The sequence below is a fragment of the Marmota marmota genome, unplaced genomic scaffold (genome assembly GCF_001458135.2).
Source record: "Marmota marmota marmota unplaced genomic scaffold, marMar, whole genome shotgun sequence".
Classification (NCBI taxonomy): Eukaryota; Metazoa; Chordata; class Mammalia; order Rodentia; family Sciuridae; genus Marmota; species Marmota marmota.
In genome coordinates, this window is record NW_026000082.1 from 21789873 (window position 1) to 21810621 (window position 20749).

At 40.5% G+C, this 20749-nt stretch overlaps 1 protein-coding gene and 1 long non-coding RNA gene across 2 annotated transcripts; both read left to right on the forward strand.

Annotated features, from left to right (window-relative positions):
• The first annotated feature begins 363 nt into the window (after positions 1-363).
• On the forward strand, positions 364-19512 carry LOC125610394. Its single transcript, XR_007340417.1, has 3 exons — positions 364-532; positions 10473-10620; positions 18562-19512. It is a non-coding gene; the product is annotated as an uncharacterized LOC125610394 (long non-coding RNA).
• Positions 11806-12748, forward strand: LOC107141629 (olfactory receptor 2B2-like). Its single transcript, XM_015484851.2, has one exon. The coding sequence runs from the start codon at positions 11984-11986 to the stop codon at positions 12746-12748; it is 765 nt and encodes a 254-aa protein (XP_015340337.1). The 5' UTR covers positions 11806-11983.
• Positions 19513-20749: the final 1237 nt, after the last annotated feature.

Here is a 20749-nt window from a genome sequence, read left to right on the forward strand (position 1 = left end):
TAGAAATGTGGACAATTATTGTATGCCAATTAAAAGTAAAGCAGTTTTAAAAATAAAATTCTAAATAAAGATATGGTCATTATTAAAGACTAAATGCTAAATAAAGACAGAGAATTCACCACCATGAAGCCATCATTAAAGCATAAACCAAAGAAGAAGAAACTTGATCCCAGGAGGAAGGAAATACAAGCAGCAAGGCTGTAGAGTAGGGAGCAAGAGCTAACACAGGGAAGTAGGAAGCCTCTCCTAGGTGACAGCAGAACTTGCTAGGGGGCATGCATGCTGCCAGCAGTCTCCATGCTGCAGGAGTAAGAGACAAGAATAGAAGCCCCTGGAACCAGGAAGGGAAGTCCCTTCCTCCTGCAGTGGACCTCTGGTGTTCTCCACTGTATTGTGTGAGCTGCTAAGAGAGAACTACTTATAAAGTACAGCTGTAGTGTCAGAAAACAAGGCAATGAAAATTGGATTTGGAGCAGAAAAGTAATAAATTAGTGACTGGCATGGCAATGGGCAAAGCCACTGGTAAACACAGGTAAACATAAAAAAGCACTTTTGTGATTAAGATAATAATAACTACTGTAGAAGTAGGGAATACAGTAGTGCACAACAGCAACAGGAAAGAGAAGGGAGTGACTGGAGTTAATTGTAGTTAATTTGAAGGAACTTATAATATATACTTTTAAAATGAAAATCTCTAACAATTTGCTCCTAGTAGATTGACTTCTTAATGAATTGATTTTTTTTAGTTTATTTCCATGAAACTTAATTTTTAAAAAGACTTGCATTTTTTCTAACATAGGTACTTAAACCTATAAATTTTCTTTTAAGCACTGCTTTAGCTGCATCCATGATTTTAATATTATCTTTTATTATCAGTCAGTTCAAAATATTTTCTAAGTTCTTTGTGATTTTTTTCTTTGATATATGAGTTACTTAGAAATGTGTTGTTTAACTTCTAATATTTGGGGCTTTTCTGCCTATCTTCTTTGGTTGATCTCTATTGTATTTAAATATATACTTTCTAATATTTCAAGATTTTGAAATTTTCTGGACAAATATTGGTCTATATTGATGAGTATTCCATATGCACTTGAAACAAATGTTAAAAATATGATTAATGTACAGAATTTTGTCTATTCTGTCAATAACTCTGTGATGAGTATTACAATTGCCACTGTGATTATGAATTTGCTCAGTTTTCAATTAATTGTCGGTTTTACCTTGTGTATTAGGCATATGGACATTTGTAACTGTACCTTTAAGACTTGTGAATTTCATCACATGAAAACTTTATCTCACTAATAATATTTTAAATAATATTTGAATGGAACTCAGGGCACAAAAGGGTGGTACTTAAAAGAGAGTCTAAAAAATAATTTTGAAGAAGACTGAAATATCAATTACATTGTCCATAACCTGCTTCAATTAGTTTTTTTGAGATTTCCTCCAGCCACTTAGAGAATGAATATCAAGAACTAAGAATGATTGCATTGATGTGAGCTGGTACATACAACATCGAGTGTCTTCAATTGGTGTGAAGCATTGCTTTCTGATGTGGCACGATCTGCCCTAGCTTAAAAGTCTTTAAATGATCTTTGCTCTAATACTGAGCTCTGTGTGTTGCCTCTTACTAAGTTTGTTTCCTCCTTGATTTCCTGGGTGGTGTTATGTGACTGGATCTCTCCGGCTGCAGGAAGGTTTTCCCACACTGTAACCACCCAGAGATGAGTGGTTCCTGTGTGGGGCCACCCATGAGCTATATTAAGCATCCTCCCAGCCTTGAGCCAAGGGGGTGTTAGTCTGGCATTGCTTGCTGTCTGGGCTGCGCGAAGCAGGTGGCCTCCACCTTCACTCAGCAAAGTCTGCTTTCCCACAGCTCTGGACCTGGCGTTACCCACTGGGGCCTTATTTGGTGAAGAACATTCTATCAAAACTATTTTGTTAATTTCCCTATGAAAAAAAAAGGGGGATTCCAGGTGCAGGTTCTCTTTGTAGTGTGGAAGCGGCCCCTTAAGATGAGAGCATTCCTACCCTCGGTTTAAAAACTACTCTCTGTGTTGTGTGATTTTTTGCTGCTTTCTTAGCTTAATGTTGCAGCCAGCTCTTTTAAACCAGGTTCGTCTTATCTGCACGGGTCGTGGTCCGTGGTCAAGAGGTTCCTTAGTAGACATCATCATAAACCTGGGGACTTGACCTGAAAGATTTTTCTTGGAGAGAAGGACAGAAGATGTAAACAACTATGGTTGATAAATTGTTTGAAAGGATAAAGCTGCTCACTCTTATGTCGAGGTATAATTTAAAATTTCTACTGAGCAACTGAAATGAAATCAGAATGGGGGTTCCCATTTGGATGTTCAATAACAGAGGAAGAATGTGTGTGATAGGGAGTGGGGATAAGATGGAAGGAAATTCCAAAACCCTCTGTGGTTAAGCAAAGTTAATTTCAATTCCATTTGACTATTGGAATTTAGTACAGGAAATCTTAGTATAATGTAAGAATGAATAAGCATACATCTGGGTCTATCTGTTTGACTGGCATCTCAACCTTTCTGTCTCAGAGGCAGCTCAAATGCAACATGTCCTAAAGGAAATTCATCAGCCTTCATTTCAAATCTACTCCCTTCATGGGATTCCCACTTCAATTAATGGCACCACCATCCCCTGTATTGCAAAACATCTAATGCCCCACATCCAGTAGTTACCATTCAGCTCCTTTAATTCTTTCCAACTTATACCTGGATAACAAAGCCTAACAATCTCTTGCTTGGACTATTTTAATAGCCTCTAACTGGCCTTACTCCTCCCACTATTATTAGTCAAACTGGCTACCAATTTTTTTCAAACACTCATAAGATTATTCAGTGGTGTAAATATTTAAGAACAATCTCCCCAGGGAAAATAAAAATCACTGACTTGCCAATTTGGGGGGTGTAAATATTCCCACCATGACCAATTTCAAGCTACCAATGTGGTACTATGGAACACAGAGTTGTAAAGAAATGCACACATTGACTGTCATGAACCACTTTGAGCCAGCTCCAAAATGCTCATGAGCCACATCACTCTCTTGAATAATGAATTTCAGAAATTCCTTGATGTCCCCAGTATATAATATAGACTCTTCAGACTGGCCTACAAGATCCTCCATAATCTGGTCCTCATAACTTCTCCAGACTCATCTCCCATCATTTGCTGACCTCACTCCTACCTAATACCCACCTTTCCCTCCCCAAAATTGGGTTTTAGTTAGTGGGAACAAAGATGAGACGAGATTTTCCCAAGATTTATAAAAGAGAGCTAGAGGTGGGCAGAAATGGCATAGAAATGGGAAAGACAGGGGCAGCTTTGAAACCTTCTTCAGCCTCAGTGGAGTAGACCAATACCTGGAGAAATTAGAAACACTACATCACAGGATCAGGATATCTAGCTATGAAGCCTAGCTTTGCTTCTCTGATGTTTCTGGACACTGAGCCTCAGTTTCCTGACCTCTCAAAAAGGCCATTTCTAGTTCTGATGTTTTCTTTTCCTATGGAGGACCTAGATAATGTTTAAGTAAGGTCAAGAGAGTTGCTCAAACTAGAGTCCTCCTGTTTGCTTCCTTACTACACTTGCCTCCAGGTGCCAAAATGGAGGCCTGAGATGAGGACCAAGTTCTACATCCCTCCTAGATCTCTAGTTTCCTCCAAAATATTTGGGTTTCTCTTGGGGCACACAAAGCCCTTCTCTCTATCATGATTACTCCCTTGTTGTTGAAGGTACTCTTGAGTAATGGAATCCCTCAGGACTGGAATACTCCTGAGGTGACACTGGAGTCCTCTCTGGCTGCACCCTTAGGGAAGCTTTGGTCTCTGACACCCATGAGCCTCATTACTACACCAACCAGGGTATCTCCCAGGGAGCCTGTGAGATGCAGCATCTTCTGGAGAGTGGCTGAAGTAAGGCCACCTTACAGCCCAGTATATGGATGCTGAAACTGCCTGAGGCAGTTGCAGGACATGGAATGGAGAAGGGGTGCGTACTAGACCTGGAATCAGGGTGGAAGGATAGGTAAGGTGCTTGAAGAACAAGACCAGCCACCTGAAAGGCTACTCCCACCAGTTCACAGCCAGCTATAGCTCTGGCTCAATATTGCCTGTGGATGGTGTAGGAACAGCAGAGTCCAATCTTTCTGAATTGTGTCTTTTAATAGCCGTGCGACATCAGGAGAGCGTCTCTCTCTCTCTCTCTCTCTCTCTCTCTCTCTTCTAAAAGCTCATAATTTTTAAAAAGACATGCTCTGAGGATGAAATAATATAGAAGTAATAACTCTCTTTTTTGAATACTAACTACACTGCAGTTATAGCATTAAGCAACTTTTTTATTTGTTTTAATTAGTTATACATGACAGTAGAATGCACTTATATACTTTGATATATCATACATAGATGGGATATAATTTCTCATTTTTCTGATTATACATATTGTAGAATCACATTGGTCATACAGACATATACATACATAAAGTAATAGTGTCTGTTTCATTCTACTATCTTTCTTATCCTCACTCCCCTGCCTTCCCCTCCTTTCACTTCCCTCTACCTAATCTAAGGTAATGCTATTCTTTTTCTTTTTTTTTTTTTTTTGCATTACAATTCTTAATACACACATATACCACAATTTTTGTATCTGTATATAAAGTGTGTTGACACCCAATTCAAGTCTTCATACATGTACTTTGTATAATGATGTCCATCACATTCCACCATCCTTGCTAATCCCCTGCCCTGTCCCTTTCCCTCCCACCCTTCTTTCCTATCTAGAATTCATATATTCCTCCCAGGCTCTCCCTTCCAATCCCACTATGAGTCAACCTCCTTATATCAGAGAAAACATTTGATATTTGTGTTTGGGGGATTGACTGACTTCACTTAGCATCATCTTCTCCAACGCCATCCATTTACCTGCAAACAGCATTTAAGCAACTTTTTACATATAATATTTCAGTTAATCTTTAAACCCATCCTTTGCAATAAGTCTATTATTATCAGTGGTCCAGAAGAGGATGTAGACACACAGAAATTGGATAACTTACTCAAGGTCACTTCGTTAATTAGTGATGGATTCAGGACTAGTTACCCAGGTCTGATTCTAACACCCATTTGGCTAACCTATTATCCTATCTTTGACATAAAGTAACTGGCTCATGGCTAGAGCTCAGTGAAAATGGGTTATATCCCTGTCCCATCCTCATGTCATCTCAAGTGACATAAAATAAGACTGGAAGAGAAGCTTATCTGAGGAAAGCGAGGACTGTCCACATGTTCTTGATTTTATTTCTCCTGCTTTCTATGTAAGCTTGACAGTGGGGTGTGGCTGAAGGAGATAGATCACTGGGGGTGTGACCTTGGATTTTTTCTGTCTCTGGCCCCTTCCTCTCTCTTTCTCTCTCTGCTTCCATGAACTGATATTTCCTCCTCCATACCCTTCTGTCATGATATTCTGCCTAACCTCAGGCTCAGAGTAATGGAGTCATCTAACCATGGACTGGTCCTCTGAAACCATGAGCCCAAAATAAGCTTTTCTTCCTCTAAGTTGTTCTTGTTAGGTATTTTGGTCCCACTGATGAAAAGCCAACTAACAAAGGTTTAGTGAGATTAATGACTTCCCTTAGTTTGTGCTGTTGGTAAGTGGCAAAACTAAACCCAAACATTTTCTTTGACCTCAGAGTCTTTTTCTGCCTTCCTGACATGTACCACAGACTTGTGAAAGTACCCTGGATTATTTGGAGAATGGTGAACAAGCTGCAGTCAGAGATACTTTCCAATAAAGGACCAAATAGTAAATATCTTAGACTTTTGCAGGACACATGGTTTCCGTAAGAAGTTTTCTTTTTGGAGGATAAAAGCAGCCATAATCGTAGATGAATAATTTTCAACCACATTAAAACGTCTAGCAAGACATATGGAAAGAACTGTATAGAAGTATGGGGGTTGGGGTGGTAGAATGCTAGGTAGGTTGGAATCAGGTTCCAAAGCTCTAAGGATTTTCAGTTGGGAAAACGTCATACTCGGTTCTGCTTTATGAATAGTCACTCTGGCAGTGTGTGGGGTAGATTAGGATGGGAGAGAGATTAGGACAGGAGATACCAGGGAGAAGCTCTTGTTATAGTTTAGTAGAAATATTCTTTTGAGAAGTTTCTCGTCCTTGTTCTACCTTGCATCCTGTGATCTAAATACAGCTGCTACTTCACAGCTATCATTTCAGAGCTTGGTTCTTAGAACATACTCTCAAAGGAGAAAAGAATAAAATATTTTAGGCAGAAAAACATAACAAAGATTACAACAGTTCTTTTTGGCCCCCAGCCCACTCTTTTCTCAGTCTCTCTCTTCTTCTGGGAAGCAGCTTGTATGGGGCCTGTTCAGGAGGCAGGAGAGTAACCCTTCTTGGGTTCCAAGCACAGCCCCCAAGAGAGTTCTATATTTGCAAAAATGAGACAGTAGAAACTTTAAATTACCTTTTTAAGCCTAATACTACAGTTGATCATTTATTTTATTTTATTTTTATTCCCATTTTCAGATTTCCCTGCTTCCTTTTGTTTTGACCCTGCTCTATGGTTGAGCACATATTGAGAAGTCAACCCCTAAAATTATAGATTCTCTGAATTTTGATGTCACTGAACTTTATAACTTAGGATGTTTGTGGTAAAAGGGAATTTAAAGTTGACCAATCTAACCCCACCCAGACCAGCAATATTGAGTGAGATTGGCTTGTAGCTTGTGTGTGAACACTTGTGAAAGCAGAGAGCTTACTATTTCAGTCTCTTCCCAACAGCAGCATGTTCCATTATTGGAAAATGTGAATCACCATATGTATTTTATATTTTTTTTATAAATTAAGCTAAGGTGCCTCTCCATTCCCTGTAACTTTCACCAATAGTTTCTCATTTTTCCTTCTGGAAACATTCCTTACACATTTCTACCTTTTTCTGCATGGCAACCTTTGAACTACTTGATGAAATCTCTCAAGATCCTCATAAGTCCCTAAACTAAATTTTGTTACTGTTTTTCACTTTTCTTATGTAGTATGATTCCACTGGTCTTTTGTTGATAAACCCTCTTCTCTAAACCAAGCTCTAATTTGTCATTTTTCCTTTTAAATTACAGGTCCAAGTATTGAAAATATTGTTCTGGTCAGCCACTGGACTCTTTGCTTAAATCTGATAAATGTTTCCTTGGTTTAAAAGTGCACTTAATGATATGTATTGACTTTTCAGTATCTTGGGATGACTATGGAGAATGTATATAAATGGTCAGGACCAGATGGTCTTACCAAGCAATGGTGGCACACACCTATAATCCCAGCAACTTGGAAAGCTGAGGCAGGAGGATCACAAGTTCTAAACCAGCCTAGGCAACTTAACGAGACCATGCCTTAAAACCGTAAATAAATAAAAAGTGCTGGGAATGTTCCAGGATGTTGCTCAGTGATTGTTAGGCAATACAGAGATCCAAGGGAAAGCCCCAGAACAAGGTCAGCATGATGGCTAGCTCCTCGGGAAGCAAATCTCAGCACCAAGGAGAGCTCCACCATAAGTAATCACCACCCCATCCCTGGCACCCAGCTCAGACTTAACCCATTTATCTAACATTGGTAAGTACCTATTGTATACCATACAGTGTTCTAGAATCTTCCTACATTCTTGGGTGGGAAACTGAAACACACACACACACACACACACACACACACACACACACACATATATATATATATATATATATATATATATATATATATATATATTACAAGATGCTATGAAGATAAAACAGGAGATATGAATAAGGAAATTGGGTTGTTTTTATTTTAAATGGGATAGTCAGGAAACACTTTTTTCCAGTCTTCCCTGAGAAGATGACATTTGAGCAAATACTTGAAGAAGGAGGGGCATGGACCATAAAGAAATTGGAGAAAGAATTTCCAGCAGTAGGAACAGGAAGTTCAAATGGTTCTGAAATAGGAGCATGCCTTCAGTGAGGCTGTGTGCTGGAGCAGATAGAGCCACCGGGGAGAGGCAGGAGGTAAGGACAGGTAGGTGATAAGGGACCTTGAGATCCTATCAGGTCTTTGGCTTCTCCTTTGAATGATGCAAGAAGCTCCTTGAAGGTTTTGATGAAGATGATTTACATAAGCTGGGCTACATACTAACAGAATCACTCTAGTAACTGTGCTAAGAAAAGACTGTGCAGGAAGACAAAGGAAACCATAGACTATTGAGAGGATCTTTCCATATTCCTTGTAAGGGAAGATGATGATTTGGGTCATGGCAATGGTGGAGATGGTGAAATGTGATCTTTTCTGTTTTTTTTTTTTTTCGTGGGGGCGTGGTTGGTACTGAGGATTGAACTCAGGGGCACTCTACCACTGAGCCACATCCCCAGCCCTATGTCATATTTTATTAAGAGTCAGGGTCTGACTGACTGAGTTGCTTAGCACCTTGCTTTTTGCTGAAGCTGGCTTTGAACTCACAAAACTCCTGCCTCAGCCTCTCAAACCACTGGGATTACAGGTGTGTGCCACCGTGTCTGGCTTGGTATTTATCTCTGAAATAAAACGAACAATATTTGCTGATGTGTTCCATGTGGATGTGTAAGCAAGAACGAAGTTTGAAAGACTCTGAAATTCTTTTTTTTACTTTAGTCACCTCGAAGGATGAAATTGCCATTAGCTGAGCTGAGGAAGACCATGGGAGGAACAAATTTATAGGGGAAGACTGGAAGTTTGATTTTAGTAAATGTTAAGTATAATTTGCTTGTCTGTAGCCCAGCTGTGGCAGGGCCATGGGTAGGTTGCAGGAAACCCAAAGAAAGCGCCTGGAGATAGCATGGGAGAAATACGATTTACCAGGGAAAACTTACTAGAGATCAGTGACTGCTCCAAGAAGAGTTCAGTAGCAATTGGCTGAACAGACAGCACCTCCATCCAAGGTGCTTCACCAAGCAGTGCCTCCTTTCCTCATGGCGTTTTGCCCAGTGGTGGCTGGATGAGTGACACATGCTTTTCCCGCTGTGCTCTCAGTTCCATGCCCCTCTCCCACTGAGAGAGGAGTTTTATATACCTTAGACTGACGGAGCAGTGACATCATCAGCATAATCTTGCTTAGTTTGCTTGTGTGGTCAGCTCCCAAGGAGCAACTGTCTTTGTATATGCAAGAAAGTCACTTTCTACAGTTGATACTCTAGTGTGCATAGGAGAAAACTAGAGTTCTTCAAGTTGATATGTATGTGGACATTTCTGGCCCAGGCTTGCTCTCATTTTTCCCCTTAACTTGGCTAGATTTGGGGGAAACAGAAAGGGAACATTCAGGGAAATGGTGTTTTACTGTCTCCTTTTTCTTTAGGGATGATATATTTGCCTATTAGATATTCCTATGGAGAGAGATGTCAAGTAGGCCAATGGACTGATGAATTTAAGAGATCCAGAATGAAATTATATTTCAGCTTTCAGCATATAGCTGGCATCTAAAACTTAGGCTGTATTCACCATTAGAGTGAGGATACACATTCAGATGCTGCTAACTCCTGTGCTATTATATACTGCCTTTAATGTGAACATTATTGTTTTCCTCATCCATCCAAGCCTAAATCTTGTTCATGGATTTATCGTGTATTATTTTAACCTAAATTGACAGGTATCGGTCTTTTCTTTCCTGTCTGATATCTTCACTGTTGCAATCTTGATCCAGGGTTTGGGGATTTTTCGAGATCGGGCTCATTCAGGATGGTATGGCCGTGGAGGGTTTGGGGATTTTTCTATGAAACAAACCCAACAATTTTCAATGTTATGAAATACATACTTCCAGCCCTGTAAAACTGTGAGTTCACAAGGTTAGCTTTCTCACACAATGTCACGCAAAATAGGTTTGTATTTTATTGAGTGCCTTGCTACTACTAAACCCTTCATGAAATTTCATGGTGTAAGAGACAATTTCTACTTTAACGTGGTAAGAACATGGGACTTAGAGTTTGAGTCCGGGTTCTAGCACAAGGTTTTCAACTTTGGATGACTGATTTTATGAAAAGAAAAATAGTGCTGCTGACTTCAGAGGTTTATGGTGATAATATAATGGGGTCACATTTATTAAAATATTTTACACAGTGCCATTTTATAAATGAATATTTCTACCTTTTGGAGTCTGTAAAAAATGACATATCTGGGTGACAGCATTGGTTTTTTTTTTCTTTTTTTCTTTCTTTTTTTTTTTTGTACTAAAAGTTTCTTTTTCAGGGCTCATTACATTATCCCATGTCATTTCACAGCATCCCATCAACTCACAATGGACATTTTTAATGGACATTAGTTTTTAATATTAAACAATATAAACTAATATAGTTTAACATTCTATTGTATCAGTCTGATAGTATTCTTGAGTAGCCATTGAGGGATCAGGAAAAGGATAAAGAGAAAAGAAATGGTCAATAATGTGTTCTGTTATCCAGGCTTTCAACCTAGGGTGGAGGATTGAGTTCAGACCAAAGGATCCATCCCTGCCCACCACTCGACTTTCTCCTGGAGTAGCCTAGCTATGGAGGATTCCTTACTGGTTCTTAAGGAAAGCTTCCAGACACACAGACACTTCACTCCCAGGTAAATATGTTTCATCTTTTTAAGAACTGCCAGGGACACAGAAGTTTTCTCTGGGTTTCAAGTCTTGTGTCCCTGTAGCCATTTTTTATTTTTATTTTTTTAAAGAGAGAGGAGAGAGAAAGAGAGAGAGAGAGAGAGAATTTTAATATTTATTTTTTAGTTTTCGGCAGACACAACATCTTTGTTTGTATGTGGTGCTGAGGATCGAATCCGGGCCGCACGCATGCCAGGCAAACGAGCTACCGCTTGAGCCACATCCCCAGCCCCCTGTAGCCATTTTTATATTATTGTTATTAGTAGTAGTCATATCGTAGTAGTAGTGGTGCTGAAAACTGAAACCCAAGAGTGCTTTACCCCTGAGCTATGTCCCCAATCCTTTCTTTCTTTTTGTTCCAAGAAAGGGTCTTGCTAAATTGCCCAGGCTGACCTCAAATTTGGGATACCTCAGCCTCCCTGGTCACTGGGAAGATAGGCATGTGCCACCACACCCAGCTCCTGTGGCCATTTTTACATATCAATTTATTCTTTATGGTTGTAAGCACTGCAGAGAGGGCTGGGGAGGTGGGATGTTCCAGGGAAAAGATTTTCTTTTGTTACAAAAAAACATTTTTTTAAATTCTCCTTTTTCCTAAAAATTTATGGCTATGGGTTTTCAAAGGTATATTACCATAGAAGAAGAATGCAAAGAAAAGAAATTGGGTTATTTTGCTTGTTTTACATTTACACTGTCCTTTGTAGCACCTATTTCTCTTGCTATGTAAAAGAATGACTTTAAAAACTACAGGAAGGTCTAGACCTTTTTGGTTTTCTTCAACATATTTTGCCTTTCCCTAACCTCACTATGACTGGTTTATGCTGTGTGTGTGTGTGTATGTGTGTGTGTGTGTGTGTGTGTGTGTATTGGGGAGGGGAGCATCTTCCAAATAAGATTTCTGCTTGAAAATTTTTCATCATAGGAACCTTAGAATTTTATCAGAGCTAGTTAACTAGACAAACCAACAAGTGTTTATTAGAATCCCTAGTAAGTATCTAGAGCTATGCTAGGCCAATTGGATACAACATTTCCTGGGTGTGAAAGTGGGGATTTGGGCTTCAGCCCTGTGTCTGTGGATCTCACATAGTATTCTCTGAGACTACAAAAGAGTCCAGACTATGTCCTCTTTTTTCGTCAGAAGGAGGGCCATGCAATCAAGGCTCAAGAAATCACAGCTTTGTAACTGAGTTTATCCTCTTGGGCTTCTCCAGAAATCCCAGGACCAATTGGATCCTTTTCTCCCTCTTCCTCTTCCTGTATTTATTCACAGCCTTGGGCAATGGGCTCATTGTTACCCTGATCAGAGTAGATGCGCGTCTCCACACACCCATGTACTTCTTCCTCAGTATCCTCTCTCTGCTGGATCTCAGCTATGCCACCACTACAGTGCCCCAGATGTTGGTCCATCTGATAAGCAAAAATAAGACCATCTCTTATGCAGGGTGTGTGGTTCAGATGTACATTTTCCTGACCCTAGGCATCACTGAGACCTGGATTTTTGCAGCAATGGCCTATGACAGATATGTTGCTATATGTCATCCACTCCACTATGGGGTCCAGATGAGCCAAACTCTGTGTGTACTACTAGCAGTCAGCTCTGCCCTTTGTGGTCTTATCTGTGCCCTTGTCTACACAGTCTTTGCAATGAATCTTCCCTACTGTGGCCCTAATGAAATCAACCACTTCTTTTGTGAAATTCCTGCTGTTTTGAAGTTAGCCTGTGCAGACACATCCCTCAATGACCAAGTGGACTTTATCTTGGGTTTCATCTTGCTTCTGATCCCCCTATCCCTGATCCTGGCCTCATACATTCGTATCTTCACTGCTATTCTAAAGATTCGTTCCACCCAAGGGCGGATCAAGGCCTTCTCCACCTGTGCTTCCCACATCACTGTGGTCACCATTTTCTGTGTTCCATGCAGGATCATGTATCTGAGGCCTGGCTCTGAAGCCTCCCCAGATGATGACAAGAAGTTGGCCTTGTTCTACAATGTCATTTCAGCCTTTCTCAATCCCATTATTTATAGCCTCCGGAACAAAGATGTGAATAGGGCTTTCTTCAGGTTATTTGGAATGAGTGAGGATGCTCAATAGGCAATGGCCCACGAATGTCTGCAGTACCTCTGGTCTCTCACATATACAATCCACAATTTCACTGATGTCATTGTAATGAACAGGACTTTCCAGATGAGGGAGGGATCTAGAAACAAAACCACTTACTCATTAATTTGGAAATGTATTCTACTGTCATGTATAGCTCAAAAGAACCAATAAATTAAAAAGAAAGAAAATGGAAACATGAGGAAAGAACTCAGAGAAAATTATGTTCATGGATTAAATGTATCATTGACATTCCATGGCTTTGGAAAGGTCACCTAACTTCTCTGTGATTTAATTTCATATTGGTCAAATGTGCTTCATGGTATTCATTATGCCTAAATAATAATAGCTAACTCTATTGGGCTTTTTCTGTATGACAGTTACTAAGTATTCTACATGAACTTATTATTTTAATTCTTACAATAACTCTAATGGTAGGTATTATCTCCTTTATTCATATTTTTTTTTAAAAATTGGCACAAGAAGATTAAATACATTGCCAAATGTCACCAAGTTAGAAAATAACACAGTTAATATTAAACCTAGAGAGCACAGTTCTATAACTCAGGCTCTTATCTATTATATTATGCCATACAACTCTGAAATATCCAATACTTTTGAGGCTTAGCAGAGATAATGAATGGTATATTATTGAGTAAAGTTGAAAACAATTAGAATTATTATTCTAAGTCACAACTACAGGGTTATATCCTTGAAGTCTAGAGTTGTGGTAGGTGCTTTTAGTCTTCCTCACCAGCATTCTGTAGCCTAACCAAACAGCATTGCACAATGCAACAGTAACTTCTCAATAAATGCTTGTTGAGTGATTTTACCTCCACCTTCATCTTTGATCTAAAATTTCCCCAACTCTCCTTTCAGATCTTCTTTACTTTCATTGGCTCCTCTCCTATTTCCATCATCTCTACCCCAACCGTAGCTTCCAAGTGTCTAGACTTGTATTTACAAGGAGAGTATCTTGGTTTCCAAAACTGACTTACCTTAAATTTTCTCTGCCACCAGAGAGACCCCGGGAACAGCAGGAAAAGGACTGGGTCTCAGTGTTAGCTTAATTTCTCGAGATCTTGATAAAACCACATCATATATCTGGAGTTCAGTCCTCTCCTACATAAAATGGAGATAAGGACCACATATGACTGATTGCATCATAGAAGTATTTTGAATTTAAATGGGAACAGGACTTAAAACTTAAATAGTTGTATACATTGCCATCAGAGTCACTGCCTTCAAAACTAAGTGTCTTAGAAAAAGTTCTGCTTAGGATGTAGCTCAGCAGTAGAAATCCCCTGGGCTCAAGCCCCAGTACTGCAAAAAGAGAAAGAAAACTTGTGAAATGCAGCAAGCAGTGCTTACAGGAAAATTTATAGCCATAAATGTTTATATATATTTTTTTAAATCTCAACTCAGTCACCTTAAGAAAGTAGATATAATATCAATAGTAGTTTTGTTTGTCAACTTCAAATGTTAATATAAGGTTTATTGTGAAGTCAGGAGGTATGGATTGGATACTTATGGTGGCAATTAACTATATGCAGAGCCATGTCTCACACGTATGTGTGTGAGGACACATGCACAAATACACATACCCCAAAATGAGTGGGAAACAATCACAACATCAGCTGCCACATAAACCAGAAAACAAACTAGTTCTACCACTATCAAAGCAAATCAATTTTTATCACTTCGGTTTCAGACAAATATAAAGTTGCTTTGCAAATGGTAACCCATGATGAATCTTTTAAATCAGGTACCCTTTATGTGTTTTTCTGATAAGACTCGATTACTAAAACATTCCAGCTGCTTTTAATTACTTTGAAAGAAGTTTAATTTGTAAACCAAGAATCATCTAAATGTTAAGAAAATCCAAAAGACCAATAAACACTAAGAGTGTGCTTTGCTTATTAGCCAAATCATCCAGAAGATAAACTTAGGGGAATTTCCAAGTCTAGAGTATTCTTAGCATTCATTCCTTGAGCATTAAAGACATGCAAGTGCTAAGAATGATGTAAATAAAGACTGGGCACAGAGGCACACACCTATAATCCCAGTGGCTCTGGAGGCTGAGTCAGGAGGATCACAAGTTCAAAGCCAGCCTTGGCAACCCAACAAGTCCCTAAGTAACTTAGTGAGAACTTGTCTCAAAATAAAAAATGGTTTGGGGGTGTGGCTCAGTGGTTGAGCACCCCTGAGTTCAATCCCCAGTACCAAAAAGAGAGAGAGAGAAAGAAAGAAAGAGAGAGAGAGAGAGAGAGAGAAAGAGAGAGAGAATGATGCGGAACAGCAAAAAACAAAAAGTCCCCAGGGCCAGGGTTACTGCCTGCAGGTCACAGACTCAAAGGATGTAAGCCCTGAGGAAAGAGGAGCTTTGATTTTCTAAAGACAGAAACATAATTGTCAGAAATACTGATTCCTGGGGCCTTGTTAAGAAATTGCTCTGGGGCCATTAGAGGGGGCTGAGGATCAGCTGCTGGAACTAAAGGGGCTGTCCTCTAAGTGCTCTCAGAGCAGTAAAACCCCACAGCAGGCCACCCAATGTCCCCGCCTCTACTGCAGCCAGTCCTGACTTCTAGGTGTTGGCATAGGCTGTTCCACTTGGAAGGCCCCTTCTCCCCTTCCGCAGTGCCTCCTTTTCATTCATTCACTCAGGTCTCTTCTTCAGGAAGTGAAGAGCTACTTCCAGCAAATATGGAAGTTTTTACTTCCTCATGGACTCTTAACACCACTAAGGAAGCACTCCACTCTGGCCTCAGAAGCAGGGTATACAGCTGGATGAGGTCTTAAAGGGTACAGCCTGCATCTTGGCCTTGAATTCCTTTAACAAAACAACTGCTAACAGTTGTTTTGTTAAAGGAATTTTTTTTTTTTTGCACTTAAAAAAAGCTATTTTAAATGCAAATGGTTTGGACTCTCCTTTCTCCCATTTGTGGTAAAAACAAAAACAAATGTCCAGGGGAACTCAGCAAAAATTGGGAGCACAAGGAAACTTCCTCTCTCCAATAAAAGATGTCGTCCACCAAAACTTACAGCTAACATCACACATAGTGACAAAAGACTAAGTGCTTTCCCACGAAAATCCGTACAAGACAAGGAAGTTGACCCTCCCTACCCGTATTCAAAGCAGCACTGGAAGTCCTAGACAGTACAAGAAGGCAAGAAAGGAGAAGAATAGAAAGAAGAAAACTGTCTCCATTTGCTGATAACCTAATTGTCTATGTAAAACTAAAACACAAGCCCACAAGGATTCTACATAAAAAAAAAAAAAATCCTAGAATTAGTAAGTGTAGCAATGTTGCATGATTCCAAGAAAATTTATGGAATGCAAGCCAGAGGCAATGGCATATACCTGTAATCCCTGCAACTTGGGAAGCTGAGGCAGGAGGATCACAATTGCTCCACTCTGGGCAATTTAGGGACACACTGTCATGCTGTTAAAAATAAATAAATAAAAGGGATTGGGAATTAGCTTGGTGATAGTGAGAAACTAATGTGACTCCATTTTTGAGAAACCAGCCTCTACCTCAGAACAAAGCCTGTCCAGGGAAGGGGGCGTGACCCACAGAGCACTCCTAGGCACATACCCACCCTGCTGAGTTGTTTGTCTGTAAATAACAGAAGAGGTCTGAGGTGCCAAGTGTCCCTGACTCAGTTAGGCTAGGTGAGGGCCCATAGCAACTCCCTAGCAGCCTCCAATCAACATGAGACAGGGAAAATACCTGGAATGCCAGATGACCCCCCAGTAGTTTATGGTGGTTGATAACATGTTGGGAAACCATGTAGTTTAGCACATACACCCCTCGTGGCCTAAACCAATTAGTTCAAAGGAATCCCCCTCTTGTACTAACCTATCACCCCTACCCAACTTGTTCCTGTTGGTAAAGATGGCACCCGGAGAGCTTCTCTTCCGGGAGCTCAGGTCCATGACGCACTGAATGGCACGCGAACCGTCACCTCCAATCCCTGCGAATGGCACAAACTTTGAATGGCGCACCTCCAATCCCTAAAGTGGTGCGAACTCTCGGCCAATGAAGAAGTAACAGCCCACTCGCCTTGCTCCTCCTCATCCTGCGTTGAGCCCATAAATATCAACACCCTGTTCTGTTCGCTCTTTTACTCTCACTCTCACTCTCACTCTCTTACTCTCCCCTCTCTCTCTTCCCCCTCCTCTCTCTCTCTCCCTCTTCCCTCTTCCCTCTCCCTCTCCCTCTCCCCCCCTTCTCTTCTGCGACTGGCCTCTATGGTCCTGCTAATAAAATCTCGCACAGGTAAACGGTTGTTTTGGCTTGTTGAGTTTACGGAGCTTTTCCATCGTCCTTTACAGTTCCCACCAGTGAATGTGCTAATCAATGTTAAGAGTTGTTTGATTTTCCTGTGGTATGGAATGATTTGCTGTGTGATGTTGTGACGCATAGAGTATCCCCCCAAAACCTATAAAATCTCACTGAACAAAAGACCGGGACTCACTCCCTGGGACCCCTGCATCGGGAATGGTTGTGAGTCCAGGCTCCAGCTTGCATTAAAGACTCTTGTGTGATTGCATCGGATTCAGCTCCTGGAGGTCTGTTGGGGTCCACAAATCTGGCATTACAGTAGAACACCCCTGGGCTCAATCCCTTGTACTGAAAAAGGTAAAGGAAAGAAAAACTGATGGAATATAGCAAAAATAATGTATAGAGGGAAATGTGTAATTGTAAATGCTTATATTTAAAAAAATAAGGAAAACCTCAACTCAGTCAACTAAACTGAAAGTAAGCAGAAGGAAGGAAATAAAGATTTGAATAGGGATAAATAGGCAATAGAAAAAATTTTGAGAAAATGAAATAAAGAATTGCTTTCTTTAAAAGATTCTCAAAATTACAAACCTTTAACTAGACTGATCAAGGGGGGAAGGGAAAAGACACAAATTACTAAATTTGGAATAAAAGGACATTTTACCAAAAAAAAAAAAGAAAGAAAGAAGGAAAATCCTATAAACAATTGTATGCCAACAAATTAAATAACTTATAAAATATGGGCTTATATCTAGAAAGACATAAACTACTAGAATTAACTCAAAAGGAAACAGAAAATCTACCAAGACCTATGGTAGATTTAATTAGTAATTAAATGATTTAATTAGTAATTTATAAATTTCTCAAAAGAAACATCCCAGATCATATGGCTTCACTGTTGAATTTTGTCAAACATACAGAGACTCAACACTAAGCTTTTCAAATTCTTTTTAAAAAGAATAAAAAGGTAGGACTTCCCGATACATTCCACAAGGCCAACATTCCTTTAATACCAAACAAAGACACCACAAGAGAAGACAACACAGATTAATCTTTTATACACAGTTATGGTTTAGATATAAGGTGCCCCCAAAAAACTCATGTGTAAGAAAATGCAAAAAATTAGAGGCAAAATGCTTGGGTTAGGAGACCCTAACCTAATCAGTGAATTAATCTGCTGATAGGGATTAACTGTAGGCACGAAGGGTGTGGCTGGAGGAAGTGGGTTTCTTTGAGGTTCATATTTTGCCCATGGTGAGGGAAGTTCTTTCTCACCCTCTTCCCCAACCCCTTCCTGGTTCCATGTCCTGAGCTGCTTTCTTCACCACACTCTTCCACCATAGTGTCCTGCCTCACCTCAGGCCCAGAGCAATGGAGTTGGCCACTTGTAACCCCTGATAATGAGGTCTACATAGCAGGGGACAAAGTTTCTCCAAAACCACAAAAACAAATCACAGTTAAGCAAGTAAACTTCAGACTCCCTTCAGAACTGTGAATTTCTTCTACTCGTTGGCTTCACAGGTCATGGTTTCCCAGGACCTTCATGTTCTTTGTTGGCATAAAACCATCTTTGGTTGGCTGTGAAGCTGTATCTGTGCAACTGGAGGCAACCGTGTGGACGGAGAGCTTAACAGGAGGACCGCAGGAAGAGGACACGGAGAAGGCTGAGTGGATGGTGGTGAGCCCCTTGCCTGTGATTGGCAGTGGAGAACAGAAGTTGTGGTTCACACCTGCACTTTTGTATGACCTCTCATGACCTCTTACTTTCCAAGGTCTGATTCATGGGTAGAAATGACCATGAGGCCGAATAGCAGACCTTGGCTTTGGCTATAGTTTCAGGTTTAGAATTCTCTATCTTGGAGGGTTGCATGTTGTGGTCTCAGATTCTCTTTCCACTAACTTAATGCTGGTTTATCTCGAATACAGGTTGTCCACACAGCAGGTCATTCACCAGGTATGGATGTAAGTTGCCCAGCTTGCAATATGAATTGCCAGCGCCTCGTTATGTGGGTCTGTGTAGAGTTGTCTCCACTTTCTGTATTACTTTAAACTTCGCTCACATATATAACTACTTGCTGCCGATGGATGTATTTCTCTGTTTTAAGGATTGAGACTGGGTTAAACAGGTCATTTCATCTTCATTTAATAACAACCACTACTGAAGAGTTACTGTGTATAAGTGTAGGTTAGCTGTCACACTTTTTTAAAAATTATTATGTGTATTGTAGGAGGTAGGATTAGGAAGTTCACTGTTCAGGAATTTTCTTTACCTCCTATGCAGAAGAGCAGATAACTAGCACTGCTCTGGCTTTGGTTCCAGGAATCCCCAGCAGTAGTGAGTCCCCCAATCTAACATGAGCACAGGTGCTTCATTATGAACTTGACTAGCATGCTCAATTGCATAATGTTCTGGCATTGTTTTTTTGAAAGGCATTAATTTATCAAATAAATTGTTTATATTCAAAAAGAAAACAGCCCGCTTCTAGACTGCTTCTTCAAACTCTTCCAGCCCCTGTGCAATGCCAGTTCCAAAATTTTCAATATTTGTTATAGCAACAGCCCTACTTCTCTGATATCAATTTTCATCTTGGTCCATTGTGTGTTTCTGACAATACCAATTCTGAGTAATTGATAATAAATAAATATTTATTAGCTTTGTGGTTATGGAGTCTGGGAAATCCAGCATCAGGTGCCAATATCTGGCAAGGACCTTCTTGCAGTTGTCTCATAACAGAAAGAAGAAGCACAGAAAGGACGGGGTGGTGGGCAAAAGGGAGCAAACCAATCCCTTATAAAGAACCTGCTCTCACAATAACGAACACCCCCCCATGAAACAGCATCATTATTCCATTCATGAGAGCTGAGCTCTCACGGTGATGGTGGTGATGGCAATTGAACCCAGAGCCCAGCACACATGCCCTAATATTTGATTCTATTGATTTTAAATCAAAGCCTACATCAGACTTCCCACATTATGTCACCCAAAGGGCTATCTCCCCATCTATGCTTGGGATTGATTCTGACTGATCATAGTTATGAAGTACTTGTCATATGCCCCGACCCATTTAAGAAGTAGAAGGGGTGGCTGAGCAGGAAAAGTTGTAGCCCCTCATCACTCTGAATCTATGAAAACACATGTTTGTAGGACAAGCAGAAGACCCACCACCTGACATTCACTGGGGAGTCAGGTCAAGCATGCATATCTTACTCTGTTTCATGCCTGATCATACTTAACCCCGTCACTACCCTATTCTGTCAGTGTCCCATTTTGCTCATGAGGAAACTGAGGGGTGTTTGGCATCTTGTCCAGAATTACACCATGAGTACATGGCAGAGCTAGGATTTGATCCCAAGTCTGCTGACTGTCCAGGGGTTGGCTCCCATGTAGAATATTTGTCACTAGCTTCATCTTGATCAGGTTCAGGGAGGGATCCCACAGTTACTTGGGGCACATTCCTTTCCCTATAGGAAATCATGGTCTTTGGGGGCCACACTATGCAGGACACAGTGCAGGCTGGTACTCAGCCAAGTGTGGTAGGGAGGGTGGAGTGGGGCACTGTGTAGGGGCTGAGAACAGCCAGGAGCCCGACCTTGGCCCCCAGCCCATGGGAAACCCTGATTCATTCTTTAGGGCCCATGGAAGGCTTCCCTCACATCCTGCCCAGCCCTGGGCCCCTGCACTCCTCAAGCCATGCACTTACTCCAGTGG